Below are 18169 nucleotides of genomic sequence, written 5' to 3' on the forward strand. Positions count from 1 at the left end.
AGCACACCATTCCACGCACTCTAGACAGTAATGGCGGCGCTTTGAATACACCCGGCTTCCTAGTTTTCCTCATCTACTTTGTACTTTGGGATCAACAAACAAACTTAGGGCTGCACGATAAATCGCATCTCGTCAGTAAAGCCGGTTCTGTGATTAATAGTAAATCTCCATCACGTGCTTTCAGATGGACCAGCATTTACTACACAGATCCGTAGTTCACTGACAAGCTACGCAAAATCGCGTTCATAATCGCAGACCGATTTTTTTGGGAAAAAAATAATACAATTTTATAATAAATCTTTGAAAACATAAGATGGCATCTACCTTAAACATAACTGAATTTATTCCAATTATTAAAAATAAAGAAATAATTATTACTATCAATTATAATAATATTAAATATAATTGTATAAATAAAATAAAATAATTATAATTATATTAAAATAATACATATTAGAATAGTATATCATATAAATAATAATAGTATATATTCTACTATATAAATAATACTAAAACAACACTGGTTCTAGCAATTCAATGAAGGAATTATGTTAAACAGTAAAAAAAACAACAACAACAACTAGTGGGAGACTTTGTGGCCCACGTTCTTCTCTGGATGTTTGTTATACTATATGCTCTCCAAAAACAGATGCCTGATATCATTTGTTGATTTGGTTGCGTTTTCTTTGAGGTAACCAGTTATATTTCCTGTCATACTCAATTACGTTGAATTCTGAAGCACGCTCTTCCTTTCATGCAGTGCCATGTGTTCTCCTTTAAGATGCTCTCACCAAGGAGACGGGTATTTATGCTTACTAGTGATTACTGATTCACTGGGCTTCAGATGCCATGTGTGCCAAAGCATGAGCGCTGCGTCCCTCATTAGACCATCAGAGAAGTACACACGTTCACAGGAGAGCAAAACAAAGGCATTAAAGACACGCTGCTCCCTTCTGAGGAGTGGCTACTCTTTTTCATCCTTGAAAATTAATGAGATCCCTTCTGTCAACATTCAGAGGTTTAGAGTCTAATCTGCTCTGGGCTTAACCGCTTTTATTCCACACGGAGGTGAGACTTCAGGTCTGTGGCGTTTTGCACGAGGTAATGTTTTAATGTTAAAAGAAAGAAAACTTATTGGCAAGCACGCACGATCGATATTACATTCGTGGTCCCCGAAGCAGCTGCGCACGTTGTTGAAATCGCTTGTGCATAAAAAGTAAAATGAAAACTGATGTAGGTCACGCAGAGTGATTTCTGAGAGATTATTGTCCTTGGTTTACCACTTTTGTATCTTTTGAAGGCCCTGTACTGTAAAATCATGCAATATATTTGCAAAAATATTCATTTGCCATTCAGGCTTAAGACATTACCGTGGCGATGAACAGGGATTGCCGGCTCACTCGGAATTGTGGGTGGAAGATTCTCCTGTTGATGGATTCAGCAGGAGTGTGTCGACAGAAAACATGATCTCGGCCACTGCACACTCTCTCAGTGAGCATCTCGAAGAGAACCGGGACGGCTTCACTTATTTGATTCTCCAAGCCAATTCTCACCATGCTAGAAAAACCAGGTCTTGGCAGCTTTTTGGAATACGGTAGTTGATTGTTTGCTGGTCTACGGTGGTCTGCCAGCTTTACCCATAAGATTTCTACACATTTTGGTTTCTATATTCGGGGCCAATCCAGCCTCTATGAATGAATATGGAGAAATCTTTTGATTAAATACTGGAATATTAAATACTGTAAATGCTGAAACGTTACATGTGCCAGGTAGGGCTGCACGATTATGACAAAAATCATAATTGTCGATTATTCCCTTGAAATTGTAATTGCGATTATTAATTACGATTATCACAATTTACATTGAATGATGTTTATACCATTGTTTGATGCAACTGCATGCCATATTTTTATATGAAAATAAACAAGCTGAAAAACCTTTAGTGCTTTTCTATAGTATTAAGCCTCAAATGTCAAATATACATCGGATTGGTTTCTTCTTTAAATTATAAAAAAAGTACAAATATGAATGGTATTATAATGTTATACTAAAACTAAAACAATGGAAAAAACATATCTTAAGCACGCAGAATAACATAAGTGGACTTTGAATGATTAATTGCCGCTTTGAACGATTACGTAATTGTGGCATCCATAATTGTAATTGCGATTAGAAATTTGATTAATTGTGCAGCCCCAGTGCCATGCAGGTATCATTTTTATGATGTAAATCTTTACATTTTACTGGAGATAAAACTAAATAGCTCCCACTAACTGACTAGTCTCAGACAAGCCCAAAGTTTGAAGCATAATAAAAAAAAATTAAATAAATAAATATTATTATAATTCTTTATATACAACTTTCATTTATTTATAGTTTTATTATTATTATTTATTTATTTTGTTAATTTTTATAAAATGTATTTATAGCTGATTACACATTTTAAAACTGAACACTTATGAACACTTATTATGGACATTTAAAGTTTTTTTATTTTTTTTTTATTACATATTTCCTGACATTTCCAGGTTTTCAATGACTGTGGAAACCCTGTAATAATCTAGATGATGATGTAACATTTAGACCAAATCCATCATCTTTAAGACCACCTTGGACCAGCTAATAACTATAAAGGACCAGCAATAAAACCAGCAACTAAGGTGGTTTTAGCAGGACTTTCCATAAGAGAGATAGCATATGAATGTGGAGTTACATAATCTGCATATATTGGACAGACATCATATACCCTAATCACCAGAGCTGAATATATTACAGTACATGTAAAATTATTTACATCAAAAAGAAAAAAAGCCAAACTAACTGATTAATCATGGTTTTGAGTTATAGTAGAGAAATATGGATTTGCTCAATCTAAAGTGACATGGGCATCTTAGGCCCCTCCTGAGCTCCAATCTAGCATAATAGCTCAAAGAATCCATGCAAATGCAAAATTAACACGTCACATGCAGCTGGCACAGAGTGTGTGAGGAGGGCCGGTGGCCCCGTATGGTGCAGGGGGAAGGGGGGCCGCATCCCTGTCGTGTGTTTAAGTGGAGAAATACCTGTTTGCTGTGATTTCCCCAGATTATCGTATTCAAGACAGTTTGGAATGAAAGGATTCCAACATGCTGCCGCCCCTGGGTGCAGGAGAGGGATAATATCAACACACTGGCAGGCAGTTTGTCTTCGGCCTGCTGAGGACGGGGTCGCTGCACAACTCTGCACGGCTGTTTGTGAATAGCGGGTGAGTGGGACGAACAGATGTAACGATGGGATACGACCACAGCTGTATGAACATACACCAACCTGAGTACTCAAACTCATTTAACTTCACACACACATGCAGTCGCACGCTAACACACAACAACACTAAAGAGAAAGATGGCTGGGAATGTTCACTACCGTTCAAACATTTGGAGTTTTGAAGCTTTAGATTTAGTCTCTTATGCTCACCAAGGCTGCATTTATTTTATCAAATATACAGTAAAAACAGTAATATTGTGAAATATTATTTCAGTTTAAGATAACTGCTTTATATTTTAAAATATCATTTATTCCTGATTTTTCAGTATCATTACAGTTATCAGTGTCACATGATCCTTCAGAAATCATTGTAATACGCTTATTTGCAGTACAAGAGTCATTTCTTATTATTAGGAATTTTGAAAACAGTTGTGCTGGTTAATATTTTTATAGAAACTGTTACACATTTTTTCAGGATTCTTTGAAGAATGAAAAGTTCAAAAGAACAATTTATTTGAATTATAAAACTTTTGTAACACTATAAATGTTTTTACGGTAATTTAATGGATCTTTGCTGAATAAATGTATTATTTTTATTAAAAAAAAAAAAAAAATTGAAATTGTCATTTCCAGTCCAGGAAAAGTCAATTTTAAAAATAAATTCTTAAAGCATTAATTAAAACATCTGTAGTCAGTATAAATGTTTCACTGAAGGTCTTACAGTAAATATCCATTTTTAACATATAATATAATAAGCTATAAATTGCTTTGTGTGAGCACAATCTCTATATAAAAAAGCATTTTAAAAATCGTAAAATGAAGTAACATTATAAACTTCTTTACTGTCACTTTTAATCAATTTAATGGATCTGAATATTGCTAAATAAAATTATTATTTTCTTAGAAAAAAATAAATAAAAAATTCTTACTGACCCCAAACTTTTGAATAGTAGTGTAATTGTAGATCAATATTCATCACAGAACCAAATTTATACCTGCTGCTATTTTAGAAAAAGAAAAAAAACATGAATTTATCCCCAGTCTAAATAGCCCTTCAACAACTTAGAGTTCACCCCAAAATAAAAAAAATAGTTTACTCATCTTTATGTCATTCCAAACACGTAGGACTTTTTTCTTTTGCGAAATACATGTTGAAAAATGTCCCAGTATTTTCAGTATTTCTGGACTTTCATTGGTCGGATAAAAAGTTTTTCAAACATTTTTCAAAGCATCTTTTTTTCTTTGTTGCTTTCCAAAGAAGAAAGCAAGTCATGTGACATGATGGTGAATAACAGATGACAGAAAGTTCATTTTTACATGAACTATCCCTGTAGCGCTTGATGCCGAACCTGGGAAACATTCATCACACAACCACATTCCAGATCAAACTGCAATCAGATCTAAAGATATTCCACATTACAGTTCATGCGAAGCCACCAGATGACATTTCTTGGCAAGCGAGTTAGACTGTGCATTTGAATATCGTTTTTCGTCACATATACAAAATAAAACATTCATTTAGTGTCGGAGTCGATGTCAGTGCGATAGCTGATCAAAAGATGTTAATCTTTCGCTCACCTGATTTATTCATGCACAGAGAGCGGGTGTCAAGCAACAAGTCAGAAGGTGAAAAACTCCAAAGACAGGCAGTGACAAAGCTACCTACATGAAAGAGCGACGAGGGTTCAAAGCAGTCGTTTCCCAGCCGAGCACTTCATATGATCCAACTATTAAGTCTTATTTCTCTTTCAACTTCTCATTGCCATTAGGAAAAGATATCAACTCATGAGTCAAAAATAAAAACCATAAAGAATGCTATAAACAACCCTGAAGCACAATAATCGTGTGATTTATCCGCACTCAACCACTGCAGAAGGCTATAATTAAATATGAAAGCCTAAATTTATCTCAAGAGCGTTCAACCCTCATTAATTTGAACCCATGACAGCACAAAGTCTTTTACAACCCCAATGTTTTTCCTTCATCTCGTTCCTGTTTCTTCATGACACTGCGAGAGGCTTTCGGGTGAACTGGCATAAACCGCAGACGGAGAGGGGATGCCCTGGGAGACCAAAAACCCAAAGTTAAGACCCCGGCCTCGGGTGCGACTCAATGCGAGGAAGACATTCTCTTAAGCTTATTAAGGCAAAGCTTTCAACTCCAAACTCCCAGCATGCCGTGCATCATCCTCGCTTATTTGTTGTGTAATAATTTTGTGGCCTGCTATTGAAAAGTCATCGAGCTGTGTCTGGTTTAATGAAAAGTACTGGGTGGTAGGGCTGTGTATCACCAGCAAAGTCACGATACGATACGTATCACGATACATATGCCACGATACAATACATATCACGATACAGGACTGCACTGAATTTCACCTCAGCAGAATTTAGTAAAACAGCTGTTTATTAAACACTGCATACCATAGGGCCATTGCTAACTATTGGCAGAGCAGGCACTTGAACTCTGCATTATGAAGGGCCTCCATAACTGTACCACAGTACAATATAGGTAATGGCATATGTTTCATGTTTACATTGTGCACTCCCCACCAGGTACAATATTCTGATTGTTTGCATCTTGTTTTTAAGCCCATAAATAATAATGTACTCATTCCAATAAATTTATATTGTAATGTACTCATTATAATATATTAAAATCATCTTAACATTGCTGGTAGGTTATCAATGTACAAATCAACACACTCTCTACGTTTAAAAAAAAAAATTAGAAGAGTTCTAAACTAATGCGCTGTCTTCACTGTACCTCACGCACACACGTTTAGTCACTCACGCTGCGCGCGCTCACAGACATAATTTTTTTGCGTTTAGACAAACTTTTTAGCGCTGCCCCGCAATTTTATCCATAAAATAGCTTAATCACTGAAGAGCTACATTATCTTTCTCAACAAGAAGCTGGTAACATCATCGTTTCTAAACAAATTAAAGCCACAGCTTCACTGTTAATAGAGAAACGCGGCAAAACGGAGGTAATTCATACATACACAGCCTCTCTCTCTCTCTTTCAAAAATGAACACTGATAAATCACACTTGTCTGAGAATAGAATATTGATGTGGAGATCGCTAAACTGCAAGCTAATTGGTGTTTTCCAGAAAGCAAGCGCGTTTATCCACAGTGGAGAGAGAGCACGTGCACATGGTTGCCAGGTTGACAAAGATAAGTGACACATTTAGCAAATATTTCAGTATTGCGCAAGTGGGAAGCTCTGTTTCGGGGATTACATCTCTTTATATCAGGCAACCCAGTTGTGTTCCTCTGCGGCCAGATCACTTTTCTACTCCATTTTAAACGGTGTTCTTGTATTCAAATTAAGAGCGGTCCACTGCAACGGCACGTGCCGCGATATCGATACAGAGACAGCTGTATCGATACTCGTATTGTCAAATCTCTGTGACGATACATCGTCGTATCGATGTATCGAACACAGCAGTACTGGGTGGTGTCCACCACCCCACATGCAAGTCCTATGTTTTCAGCTATCAAAGAGACTCTTCTAATAGGATGCATTGTTTTTTGTTTATTTTTTTTTTTAATAGTACACACACATTTTCTCACTAGTACCATCCTCTCAAATTTGTAAACAACACATCGCACATATCAGTTGAACAAAGATTCATTTAGGTGACAGACAGGCTGCTTGATTCAACTTATTGTTTACACAGAACACAATATTACAAAGAGGATACAATCATTATACTGGAGACTGAAAAAACTACTGTCCAAACTTATGCTGCCATCAATATAAATAACTATAGTTTAAAGTGCCCCTATTATGGGTAATGAAAGGTTTATATTTTGGTTTTGGGAGTCCCCAACAACAGGTTGACATGCATGCAAGGTCAAAAAACACTTTCATTGTCTTATAATATGCATTTGTGTTACACACTGCATGAAAGGTCATTTTCAAAAATTCACAATAGGGGCAATTTAAAGGTGAGGTTTGTGCTTTTTTATGTTCAAATCAGTGTTGTTAATGTTAAATAAAACTAACTGGTCATTGAAATAAAATAAAATATAAATATTACATGAAAAACGTAAACTTAAAAAAACAAATGAAAATGAGAAATTTTGCTTTGTCAACTAACTGAAATGTTTAATTTGAATGAATACAACTAAAATTAATATATATTAATAGTGCTAGTATAAATTAAATACATAATAAATACACACTTATTAGGTATTTAATTAAATTGTATACTATATAAAATATTTTTTAAATAATACAAATGACAAAAGCTAGCTCAGATATGTCAACTATGTTTAAACCCTGTAAATGTCAAAAAGCTTCAATCAAAAAAAAAAAAAATGACAAAAGCATTATTACTAAAACTGAAATGATAAAAAATAAAAGCCAATTCAAAATATTATTAAAAACTGTAATGGTATATAAATAATAATAAAATACTATATAAAATGTTTTCTGTAATCCCAGCTAAATAAGCAAAGACAACTATAAGAAAGACATTTTTGGTTGATTTCCTTGGAAAGTGTAAAGACTGAAGAATTGTTTAAAACAATTGTTAGGTTTTTTTCTTTTCTTTTTTTCCCCAGCATCCCAAATGATGCCCCAATAGCAACACTGGCTTAATCAATGGCGTGAGTTTAGGGCAGGGAAATCTGTTTGTCCGACCAATGGCAGATGAGGATGTGCTCTGGAAACGTGTTTTATAAAAATGTATTTTCATAATTAAGCTAGTGGCTAAGGAATTACAAACTTCACATTTAACAAGAAAAATGAATATATTTGATTAATATTCACCATAGAAAACCCCAGATGGCTTTATATATTTGTAATATTATAATAACTTTCATTTACAAAACTCAAACTGATTACAAAAAGAAAATATAACTCATGGTCTCATAATTATGAATCATAACTCAGAGCAACTATTTAATGCACTTAAAACTATGTACTATATCTGGGTTTTATGCAGATAACATTGAAGTATATATAATTATTACCCAACATTTATTCAACTGTAACTTGCTTTAAGCCCATCAGACTTTTGCGGCACTGACACCTCCCTGAACGACGCTAGCAGCATGTTATGCATTGTGATTGGCCAGTGTCTCGTGGGTCAGATATGAGAGAGGACTAATGAAAGACCCCACTGAACAGTCGGACAATCGCTCGGCAATAACAGTACATCTTCACTCGGGCCAGGCAAACAGGACAGCGGCCGGCTGAGTCGCTTCATATTTAATGTGCACTAAAGCAGTGCTCTAAACTGTTCTCCACTGGCCCGTTCACAGCTTTATGCACAAATTACCCCATATGTCACCTAAAGTAAACATGATTCCAATCGAGCGGCTAGATTACAAGATGGGATGGTTTTGGGGGGAAAAGCTTTTAAAGATAAAGTGTGTGATTTCTGTTCCTCTAACATCACCAAACAGAATAGCAAACATAATGAACGTGCTCAAACAGGTTTCCCAAACACTTTATTTCTCATCGGTGAGGCCAAACAGATCTCGTCCTAAATTGGTTGAGCTAATGTATCTGTGTTGAGTTTGTTGGGATGTTCAAACAAACAGAGCAATGTTTTGTCCTTGCATATTAAGCTGGGATACAAGAAAGATGAATAAATAAATGTAAAGACCTCACAAAGTGCTTCCTCCATTGACATATTTACTGCACATATTTATTTATTAATTCACTGAAACGACATTATGGCACAGGATACTGTTTTTTCATACTGTTTTATAAGGTTTATTTTTAAAATTAGACATTAACATTTATTGAATAATAACAATGGCAAAAAGATTAAAAATGATAAATAATTATAAATAACTTTAGTCAAGTAATATAATTGATCATATTATCTTAAACTTGGAAACATGGAGCATTAATATGTGCGGCCACAATTCAATAACAGCTATAAATCTTTCCATCCATCCATATAGTACAAGAAATCAATGTTCAGAAAAGTGTTACATTTATTTTTAGTAATAACTGATTAATAATTAATTCTAAATAATAATGATAAAAATATAAAAAATAATAAATTTTAAACAACTCTTCCGCCAAGTAACATAGTTTGTAATGTACAAACTTGCTGCATTCAAATAGATTGTGTGGTTTATGACCGAAAAAGAAACTCAAGGCCATACTTAAAATGAATCTGTATCTTAAGTGGTTAGATTGAAAAAGTGTAAGAATAATAATAAAAAGTAGTGCAAGGTTTTTCAATGCACTACTTGCCTTGCAAACGCTGTAATAAAAAATATTGCATGTCATTTGAAGTACCTCTATTGTGTTTCAAGTTATTTTTAATTAATTTTGCACGATAAAAGACAACAAGGGCAGGAAATTGAAATGCAGGGCCAATGGTTGGACAATGTTATATTTCCAGTGAGTTGTGTCAGGCAGGGAAGGACTCCAGACTGATATTACCTGTCAGCCCGCTCTTAGACAACCCCTCCGCTGACTGACAGCTCACCTGTGGCAAGCTGGATGAGCCTGAGAACAGCGAGCACTAGCCCAGACACGCTTTATATAAAGCTTGAGAGACAGAGAGAGCAAAAGAGGAAGGGAGACAAAGGGAAAAAAAGCGGCATACTGAAGACAGAAGCGATAAGAAAGGGTGATGGAGGACAGCGAGGGGTATGAGAAAATTTGTTAGCCACAAAGAATAAAAAAGGCAGTTTGATCACTCCACAACGAGAAGGAAAGAAGACGAGAGCTCAGAAGTCATTGTGGTTGATAAAGCAGAGCCTAAGGGAGCGTTCAGCGAAAGACAAGTTTGTTTTTTCTTCTCGCCGAGGCAGCGAGCGTCGTCCTCTCAGGGGATGTGCGGTTGGTTTTTCGCTGCCATTTCTAAAACGCTGCGCTTAGGCAGTGCAACACTGAAACTGTCTGCTGGTCATCTGATGCACTTTCTCTCGGCTAGGCCAGACCGTGGGGGTATTAACACTTGTAAACAGCAGCCCAGCTGCCTGTGCGGCTCAGTGTTGCCTGGCAGGACTATAATGGTAATGAAGCCTTCAGCAAGGTTGTCTTGCCTCACACTGTCAGGGGCCGACACAATGCCCTGTTAGGGAGCAAGTAGAACAGATGGAGCATGTGTGTTTGTGTTATGGAGCCACTGCTTATACAGTGTTTCCATCCTATTAAAAGATTAATACCTTTGTGTTTTAAACCAGATGTTTTTCAAATCATACACATCTTGAATACAGGGACTGAAATGGTCCAGATACACTATATGGGATGGTAATGATTTTTCTAAATTTTTAGAGAAACGCCTCGGACCTGGTAAATGTTAGTGAGCAGTCAATTCACTTTGGACCTATTAATGTGAACTTTTCTGGACAAATCACAGAAACAAAACAAAAAAACAAACAATTACATAAATGTTCTCTAAAATGTTTCATGTGATGATAATGACAACAGTATTGGGAATAGATTATCCATTAGAAATTGTACATAGACTAAAATATGGCAAACAATTAAAACATATAACAGTGATTTTAACATTTCAACAATTATAATTAAGAAAAATGTAAAAAGGTGAATTCAACAAAATAAAATTTTTTGTGCCTCTAATGTTTTAAAATTCTCTTCAAGTACCTAATATGATCATATCTACCGATGCAGATTTTTTTTTTTTTTACATTTTTAATTAATAAATTAATTTAATAAAAGGTTTTGGAAGCTCACCAAGGCTGTATTTATTTGTCAGTAAAAACAGTAATACTATACAATTTTTTCTATTTCACATATTTAAAAAAAACGTAATTCATTTGTGTGATGCAAAGCTGAGTTTTCATAATAAAGGCCTCCTGAAGTGAAAAATATACATATTTAAAACGTTATAATCCGTAATCTCTAGCTTCCGCAAACTAGTAGGTGTAGAGTAAGCTTCGGTGAGAATATGATAGTCTCGTGAGAACCAAGTTTTGTTTACAGGAACAAAGGAAGCAAAGTTTCCTTTGTTTAGCAAAGGAAAACCAGTCTCCTCTTGGCAAAATACAGGCATGTATTACAATAACTATATATAAATAAATACAATAACTCAATAAATAAATAAAGAATACTGCTTTGCTAGAGTGATATTAAAGCAACATAATAATAATAATAATATTAAATTAAATTAAATATATGATATGATATAAATGAATATGACAACAAATATAGCCTTTACAATACCCCCGGTTCCCCTTAAGGGGCGTGCAGCACACTTTGAGAACAAATGCCATTTTGTATACTTAATGCTAGTGAGACTAGCAGCATTAGTACTAGAGTAGTTAAAGTTGCACATATGGATGCTTAACCCTGTAATAAATGGCACTTTAACTACAAAAAAAAAAAAAAGTACAAACAATATGGTAGCAAAAACAGCACTGTTTTTGTTTAGTATACATTTTTCTTTACCAATCCTCGTTTTGTACTTTGATCAATTTAGCGCATATTAATTTCTTAATATCTTACTGACCCCAAACTTTTGAACAGTACTGTAAATGAAAAATACATTTCTGATAAAACGCCCTATTTTACTGAAGATCAAAAAACGTCATGGTCTAAATAAAACAAATCTTCTTTGACTTGGATTTATGCTTGCCGGCAATTATGCATCATGATTGACATGCATAATTGCAGAATGAATTTTTATCACATATCTCCTTGCAAGAACTGGTATTTTTCCTTAAGAAATGCAAATCTATTTTTCTTATATATCCATCTGACAGAGAAGTAGCTTGCCCGTACAATAGCAGATGTGAAGTACAATGCTCACATGGTCTAATGTTCATTGATTTTTCTTCCCCTCTCTCAGTTTACAAAAGACCACCTGTCAACCGAACATCCCTGTGACCCGTGCGCTCAGTGACTGAACCCTGAATGCAGCTCAATGCTGCCGGGGGACACGTGGACCGTAGTGATGTTTCTACACAACGCTCCACATCTTCCCTCGGCTTTCCCAGAGCCAATGTTATTGTTGTGCCAATTCCAGCACTAATGTCCTGCCGACATGAAAATGACTTACACTCATCACTGCCTGCTTCTCTTTCGTTTTATTGCTTCATTCCCCGACGCTCATTTGGCATTAGCATTTAAACTATTGCGCTGAGCCGCCTTGCAGTCAAAAGCTGAGAAGTCGCAGCTAGCATGTTAGAAAACACTAGGCGGGCTTCAAAGCTTTTCCCTCGGCTGGTGTATTAGCAGAAAGGCTGTGATCTGATAAAGGGCTTTAATTCGCCGCTTTGAAAGGAGTTTACTGAAGTTTTGCTCATTTACATGCTGCCTAATATTCCTTGTGCACAAATAATGAGGGAGATTACCGAGGGCTGAACGTACACGTGAAGTACAAACCATTAAATGCATGAACAGCTGCCTTTGTTGAATCTCATTTTGTGATTCTATATTTTTTTGGTTGCTGCTGTTATGTAAATGGCATGTGCCAGGAAAAAGAAGGAATAAAAGTTGAGATATAAAATAAACCAATTATTTTCTCCCCTAAGTCAAGGCTTGATTCAAACTTGGGAAAATTAGATCGGCGTGGCGTACTTTAACCTTAGTGCTCATTTTGCTCCAAGTGCTTCCTTTTACCAGAAGAAAGAGTAAAACAGGAGCATAATGACTAAACGCTGCTCTACAATGTTCTTTCACCTTTGAGATTGCAGAAGTGCAAGCGGCCACTTTGCGTATTGGACAGCACTGTTATTACGTGGATTTTTATGAACTAACAACAAGTAAATGGAAGAATGCAAGTCCACGGGTTTAATGCTAATGCTGCATTAATGAGCACATGTTCCTAAAGCTGTAGAATTATGGGAATTGCGTTTAGCTCCTTAATGGCATGTCGGAGTACTGTAATAAGAAAAACAAAGTGAGAGGAAAGTCGGCGAGGGGTAATCATCAGTAAAAGGGTGTTTTAAAACAGCTGTGAAGTCTCTCACCCTTCCTTTGACTTCCTGCAGTGTGGCCACAGGCTTTCCTTTCTGATGGCGGGCCGTAGGAGGCGACTGGCCGTCCCAGTCCTGGAGCTCCTCAATGCTTTTGAGATAGAGCAGGGCTTTCAGACCAGTGCAGTAGTCTTCAATCACGGTGAAGTCCTGGTTTTGTACTGCACTGCACACCTGTTTGAAAAACACACATTTCTTTAATAACAGTGTGCGTCAGAGCTGTGGTCTAGTGATTAGTGCATATATGGGCAATGCAAGTTTAAATCATTTCCCAATTCCATGTGCTATAACATTCCTGTCCTCTCTCCACTACTATGCTATAAATAAAAAGGCAAAATGTCTAAAAGAAAAAAAAAAATCACAATACACCTCCACATACATGCAACATCATGACAGAATGGCACCATCTCAAAGCTGCTGTAAGCATTTTTTTTTTTAATACCACATATAAAATATCCCTACAACCGACATATATATCACTGAAACGGTTGTCCTGAGAATGTACTTGTGTCTCTGTGGTAGCCCTTGACTGTAAACATAAATAAATAAATACATTTACAAATAAAATAAATAATAAAACATTTTAAAAATAAAATAAATGCATTTAAGTAAGTATAAAATACATTCAAATAAAATAAAAATAAAATAAAATAAACAATTTTGAACACAAAAGCAGAAATGTTGCGTGTACTGGCCAGACTTATATATATGCATATAATGAAAATCAATTTACATGTAACATCTTCATGCTTGCAACAGCAAAATAAAAAATAAATAAAATAAAAACAAAGTAAAAACAAATAAATAAAAATAAATTCCTACTAATAATTAAAATAAAATAAAATAAAAATATTTCTGCACATAAGTTTAATACCACCACAATATTTCATGTGCTGGCCACTTTTTTGCATAAAATAAAATATACAAGCAACATCTTGTGACTAATTGTCACTTTTTATTTATGATATTTTATGGTGCTTTTTATTCACATTTGTGCTTGTCAGTCTGCATTCACTTGAGTAAATGAGTAAATAAAGGCTGAATTTTAAATTCTATGTGAACTATCCCTTTAAGTTGTTGTATATGCACATTAACAAACACATGCAAATAAATATATGCACATCCAGGGAGAAAAAGAAACGGAGGTCATTAAAACATGTGCCATCCTTCAAATGAAGCTACAAAAGACAAACGTCAGCATGCTGAATCAAAGCAGTACTACAACGCACATGCACTGAAATGCTGAATACAATTGACCTTAAGAGAAATCTAACTCATTCTCTCATTACCGGCAGGGCACAGACGAAGCCGATAACGCCGAGCTTATGCACACTCATCAAGCACACGTCAGCGTGCGCCCGAGCCCTTTCCATTGACTCTGTTACACTTCTGTTGCTCAGAGACTGTGATATGCAGGGAGCGCTTGAAGCCCGGCTTTGTGCAAGTGTCTACGGCACTTCAGATGGCAGTCACACCGCATCTTAAGGAAGCAGATAAGACACACTTATCTCCTGGTGCTATCGCCGATCTGACAGCCGAAGTGGGCCCGAGAACTGCCTTCTTTCACAGGATTAGCATTCAGTCGCTTTGTGAGCGTCACAGCTGGTTCCTGACTCGACACGCAGACCCTTTGGATCTCGACTCTCTCTGAGCTTGTGTCTGATATCTAGGATTGGGTTTGATAAAAGGTTCTTATTCATAACCAGTTCAAATTTTCAGATTGATTTTCATTCCTTTAACATTTCTGAACATCTTGAACTTGAACGTCTTCGGTCCTCCATAGATGCAGACAAAAAAAGCGAACACAAATACTATAGACAGAGTTTCCTGCACTGCTACTGAAACTACAGGACGACAGCCAAAGACATGAGTTGTGAGTTGCAATCTGAATTGAATGTGATGATAGAGAAAGGCAAAATAATATACAAACACAATAAATAGACACTTATTTTCAACTGCATTGTTGTTGCTTATCACAAGCAACAAACAGAGCAATCAGTGTAGAAGAATTTGAAGAATAAAGAATCAGTCACAAAGAACCATAAGTTATCAGTCTGAAGCAATTTAATGCCCTTTTGTGCCCCGCTATGACATTTAGATTATTAAAAAAGGAATCAGAACCAGAATCATTAAATTCCTAACAATTCCCAGCCTACTCCCTCCTCCTCACAGTCAATGCAGACTTTCTCAGGGGGAAGGGGGCCGCAGATCATCGGCCGTGCTGCGTCATTTGTATATTTAAAAATTAAATCCTACGCGGCATATGTCACGCTGAGAAAATTGAGGCATTTACCCTGGCTAGCTCATCTCTGGGAGATATGTTTTCATTAAGATTCTCATTTGCATAAAACTTGTTTCTATCTCCGTTTACGCCACCGTTTGTATCCACACACCACAAACAAACGTTTGTTTTGTGAATGACTCCAATTTGGTTTGATGACATTTCACCTTGATTTAACATCAACAAATACACAAGTCCACTGATGCCTGGCGAGTAGTTTAACAATTGATTCGTAATTATTGCAGTTAACAGAGCAGACAGCCGTTTTTCACAGGTATGAGAGGATCAATGGGCTTACGGAGGGAGGATGGGTGGTCTATTGTTTATCAGAAAAAAAAAAAACTATGAATAGATATGTGCCATGACCATTTTTGTTCTCTATTTACAGACGCATTTAAAGAAAAACGTGGGATTTGAGCAAACAAATGATTCATTATGATGAAAATAACTGCAAACAAGACTAAACGGCGTGATCCTGTGTCTGATGAGGCTGTAAAATCCCAGGCTTGTTGCTCTGTGAACAGAAGTCGCTGCCCATTATTGCTTTTCATTTGATGCAGAACATCAAAGATATCCTGACCCGGAGTATTTAGCGCTAATGTGGCTGAGTCCTGAAATAAATCTGAAGTGAGAATTTCTAAGTAGTTTCCAGGCAATTGAGACGGCAGGTCCTTTTTATCGGCTCTGAAAACTGTGGTGGTGCATTGATTTCGACTCCTTTTGAGATCTCAGACACTTTTAGATTCAGCGCTCCTGCTCCTCTACCCTCATCTTGCTCTCTTCTTTCTCTCTCTCTCTCTCTCTCTCGCTCGTCTTTTTCTATCTGCTCTTTTATTTCCTGCAATAAAATCCTGGCATTTAGCTGTGCACCATCTCCCCCCAAAATGTTACAATGACTATGCATGAAGCTCTTGTCCTTTTTGATTCGCACAGACTGACCAACGCACCGGGAAAATACGAGCAACTGATATTTTGTCTAGCGCTTCAGGTAAAAGACTGTATCTTTATAGAAGTCACTGGAAGTAAATATGTTTCACAAGCCACTGAACTAGGGGACTATATTTAGTCAATACAGTCTAGTATTGTGTCTAACAAGAGGGTGTAACCTTTACCCTTATGTCTGCGGATGCAAGCAGCGATTCTTTTGTTTCTTTTTTGTGTGTAGTCGCATAACAGGAACACCTGTGGATTTTAAATAGTTAAAAATAGGATTTTAGTTCACCCCCCAAAAAAAGAAGAGAAAATTCTGTCATCATTAATTCACCTTCATTTAGTTCCATAAACTAAACATATGGTTTGTAAAACAACACCCATTTTAACTTGTCAAACCCAGCTCTGTTCACAGCAAGCCATTTAGGTGCATGTCTCTTTAAATGATAATGAGCTACTGCTCACCCCACCCCTCTTTTCTGTGGGGCGTCGACACAAGAGGCATGAATTGCTGCCTTGGACTCCATATATGGCTCGGAGGTGGTCTTATTCAAATAGCTAACTATGTACGTAGAAACTGGCTGCAAACCGAAACAGCTCGCTGGATGACACAGTTTCAGACTCAAGACAGCCCATAACAAACTGGCTGTGTGTTTTCTTTTCAGCTTTTCTGAGCTGGCAGACATACCAGAAACCTAACTAAATGCAAAAAAAGCTAAAAAAGTGAAAATTTCATCTGATGTCCCCTTTAAAAAAAGAGACATATTTAGAACTAAACATCTAAAAGTTGACCTATAATAATCCAAATATGTAAACTGGCACATCATGCTCTGGTTACAATATTTGTAAAAAAAAAAAAGAAAAAAAAAAAGAAAGAAGGAAAAAAAAAAACAGATCTAGAATGTTACTGTAACGTAACCTAACTGCATCCAAAAGCAACAGTGTAAAAAACATTGAGTGCTTTCCCAGGGCGGATTCTAACCATCTGCTTGTTAAATGCTTGCTTTGTTGTCGACAATTCTTTTGTTTTTCACCCCTCTCTACGGAAACATTTAGCAGTTTGAAACGAAATTATAAAATCCTGATGCTTTCTGGGCCACAAGTCATTTTTACTACTTGATGACGGTCTCTTTATTGCAGCTCGTAACTGTTTACATGCACTGGGAAGGACCCAAATTACAGTGAGGATCATTAAGATTGAACCAGCTCTGCCATTAGTGAAATATTGCTCCATTGCCCCCAAAGACCTCCCTATGAAAACTCTGTCCTGATCTTCTACAGCTGCCACTAAATGCAGCTATTTTACTGTCTCATTATGACAGGCGAAAATCTATCATAACAGCCCAATCTTATTAAAGCAGCAGACATTATACTTTACAACAACACAGTGAGTGTGAATGTTTGACATCATTGCTTCAGTAAATGAAAGTCATTTGACTGTGTTACGTTTTTTCTTAATCTAGCAGCATTCCAAGATCTTTTTTTTTTTCTGGAATAATAACAGGCGCTAAACACAGGTGGGTTACTTATCCACTAAAGGCGCTTTTCCACTGCGTGGTACGACTCGGCTCAGTACGGCTCAGTACGGTACGGCACGGCTCGGTTCGGCTCGGTTTGCGTTTCCACTGCAGTTCAGTACCGCTTTAGAGTGGGCGGGATTATTCACATGTCATTATAGTTGCGCCGCCTCTACTACCACAACTCCTAAAAAAAAAAATCCTTTTTCATTCCGCGTCGCCCCATCAAGCTCTCGCTGGATCCGCTCCTCTGCTATCAACGAGAGGAACGTCTGTTCT

At 36.5% G+C, this 18169-nt stretch overlaps 1 protein-coding gene and 1 long non-coding RNA gene across 2 annotated transcripts in view; one reads left to right on the forward strand and one right to left on the reverse strand.

Annotated features, from left to right (window-relative positions):
- The window catches only part of LOC107677269 (uncharacterized), a 21242-nt gene extending 17293 nt beyond the window's left edge, over positions 1 to 3949 (forward strand). The window contains exon 3 of the long non-coding RNA XR_001632817.1: positions 3935 to 3949. This is a non-coding gene — a long non-coding RNA (uncharacterized LOC107677269). The remainder of the gene's footprint in view (positions 1 to 3934) is intronic.
- The window catches only part of LOC107677268 (dihydropyrimidine dehydrogenase [NADP(+)]-like), a 186546-nt gene that overhangs the window by 7053 nt on the left and 161324 nt on the right, over positions 1 to 18169 (reverse strand). The window contains exon 20 of the mRNA XM_016472113.1: positions 13157 to 13336. Coding sequence (XP_016327599.1) covers positions 13157 to 13336 — 180 coding nt within the window. The remainder of the gene's footprint in view (positions 1 to 13156; positions 13337 to 18169) is intronic.

Source organism: Sinocyclocheilus anshuiensis, unplaced genomic scaffold, assembly GCF_001515605.1.
Source record: "Sinocyclocheilus anshuiensis isolate Anshui unplaced genomic scaffold, SAMN03320099.WGS_v1.1 scaffold392, whole genome shotgun sequence".
Lineage (NCBI taxonomy): Eukaryota > Metazoa > Chordata > Actinopteri > Cypriniformes > Cyprinidae > Sinocyclocheilus > Sinocyclocheilus anshuiensis.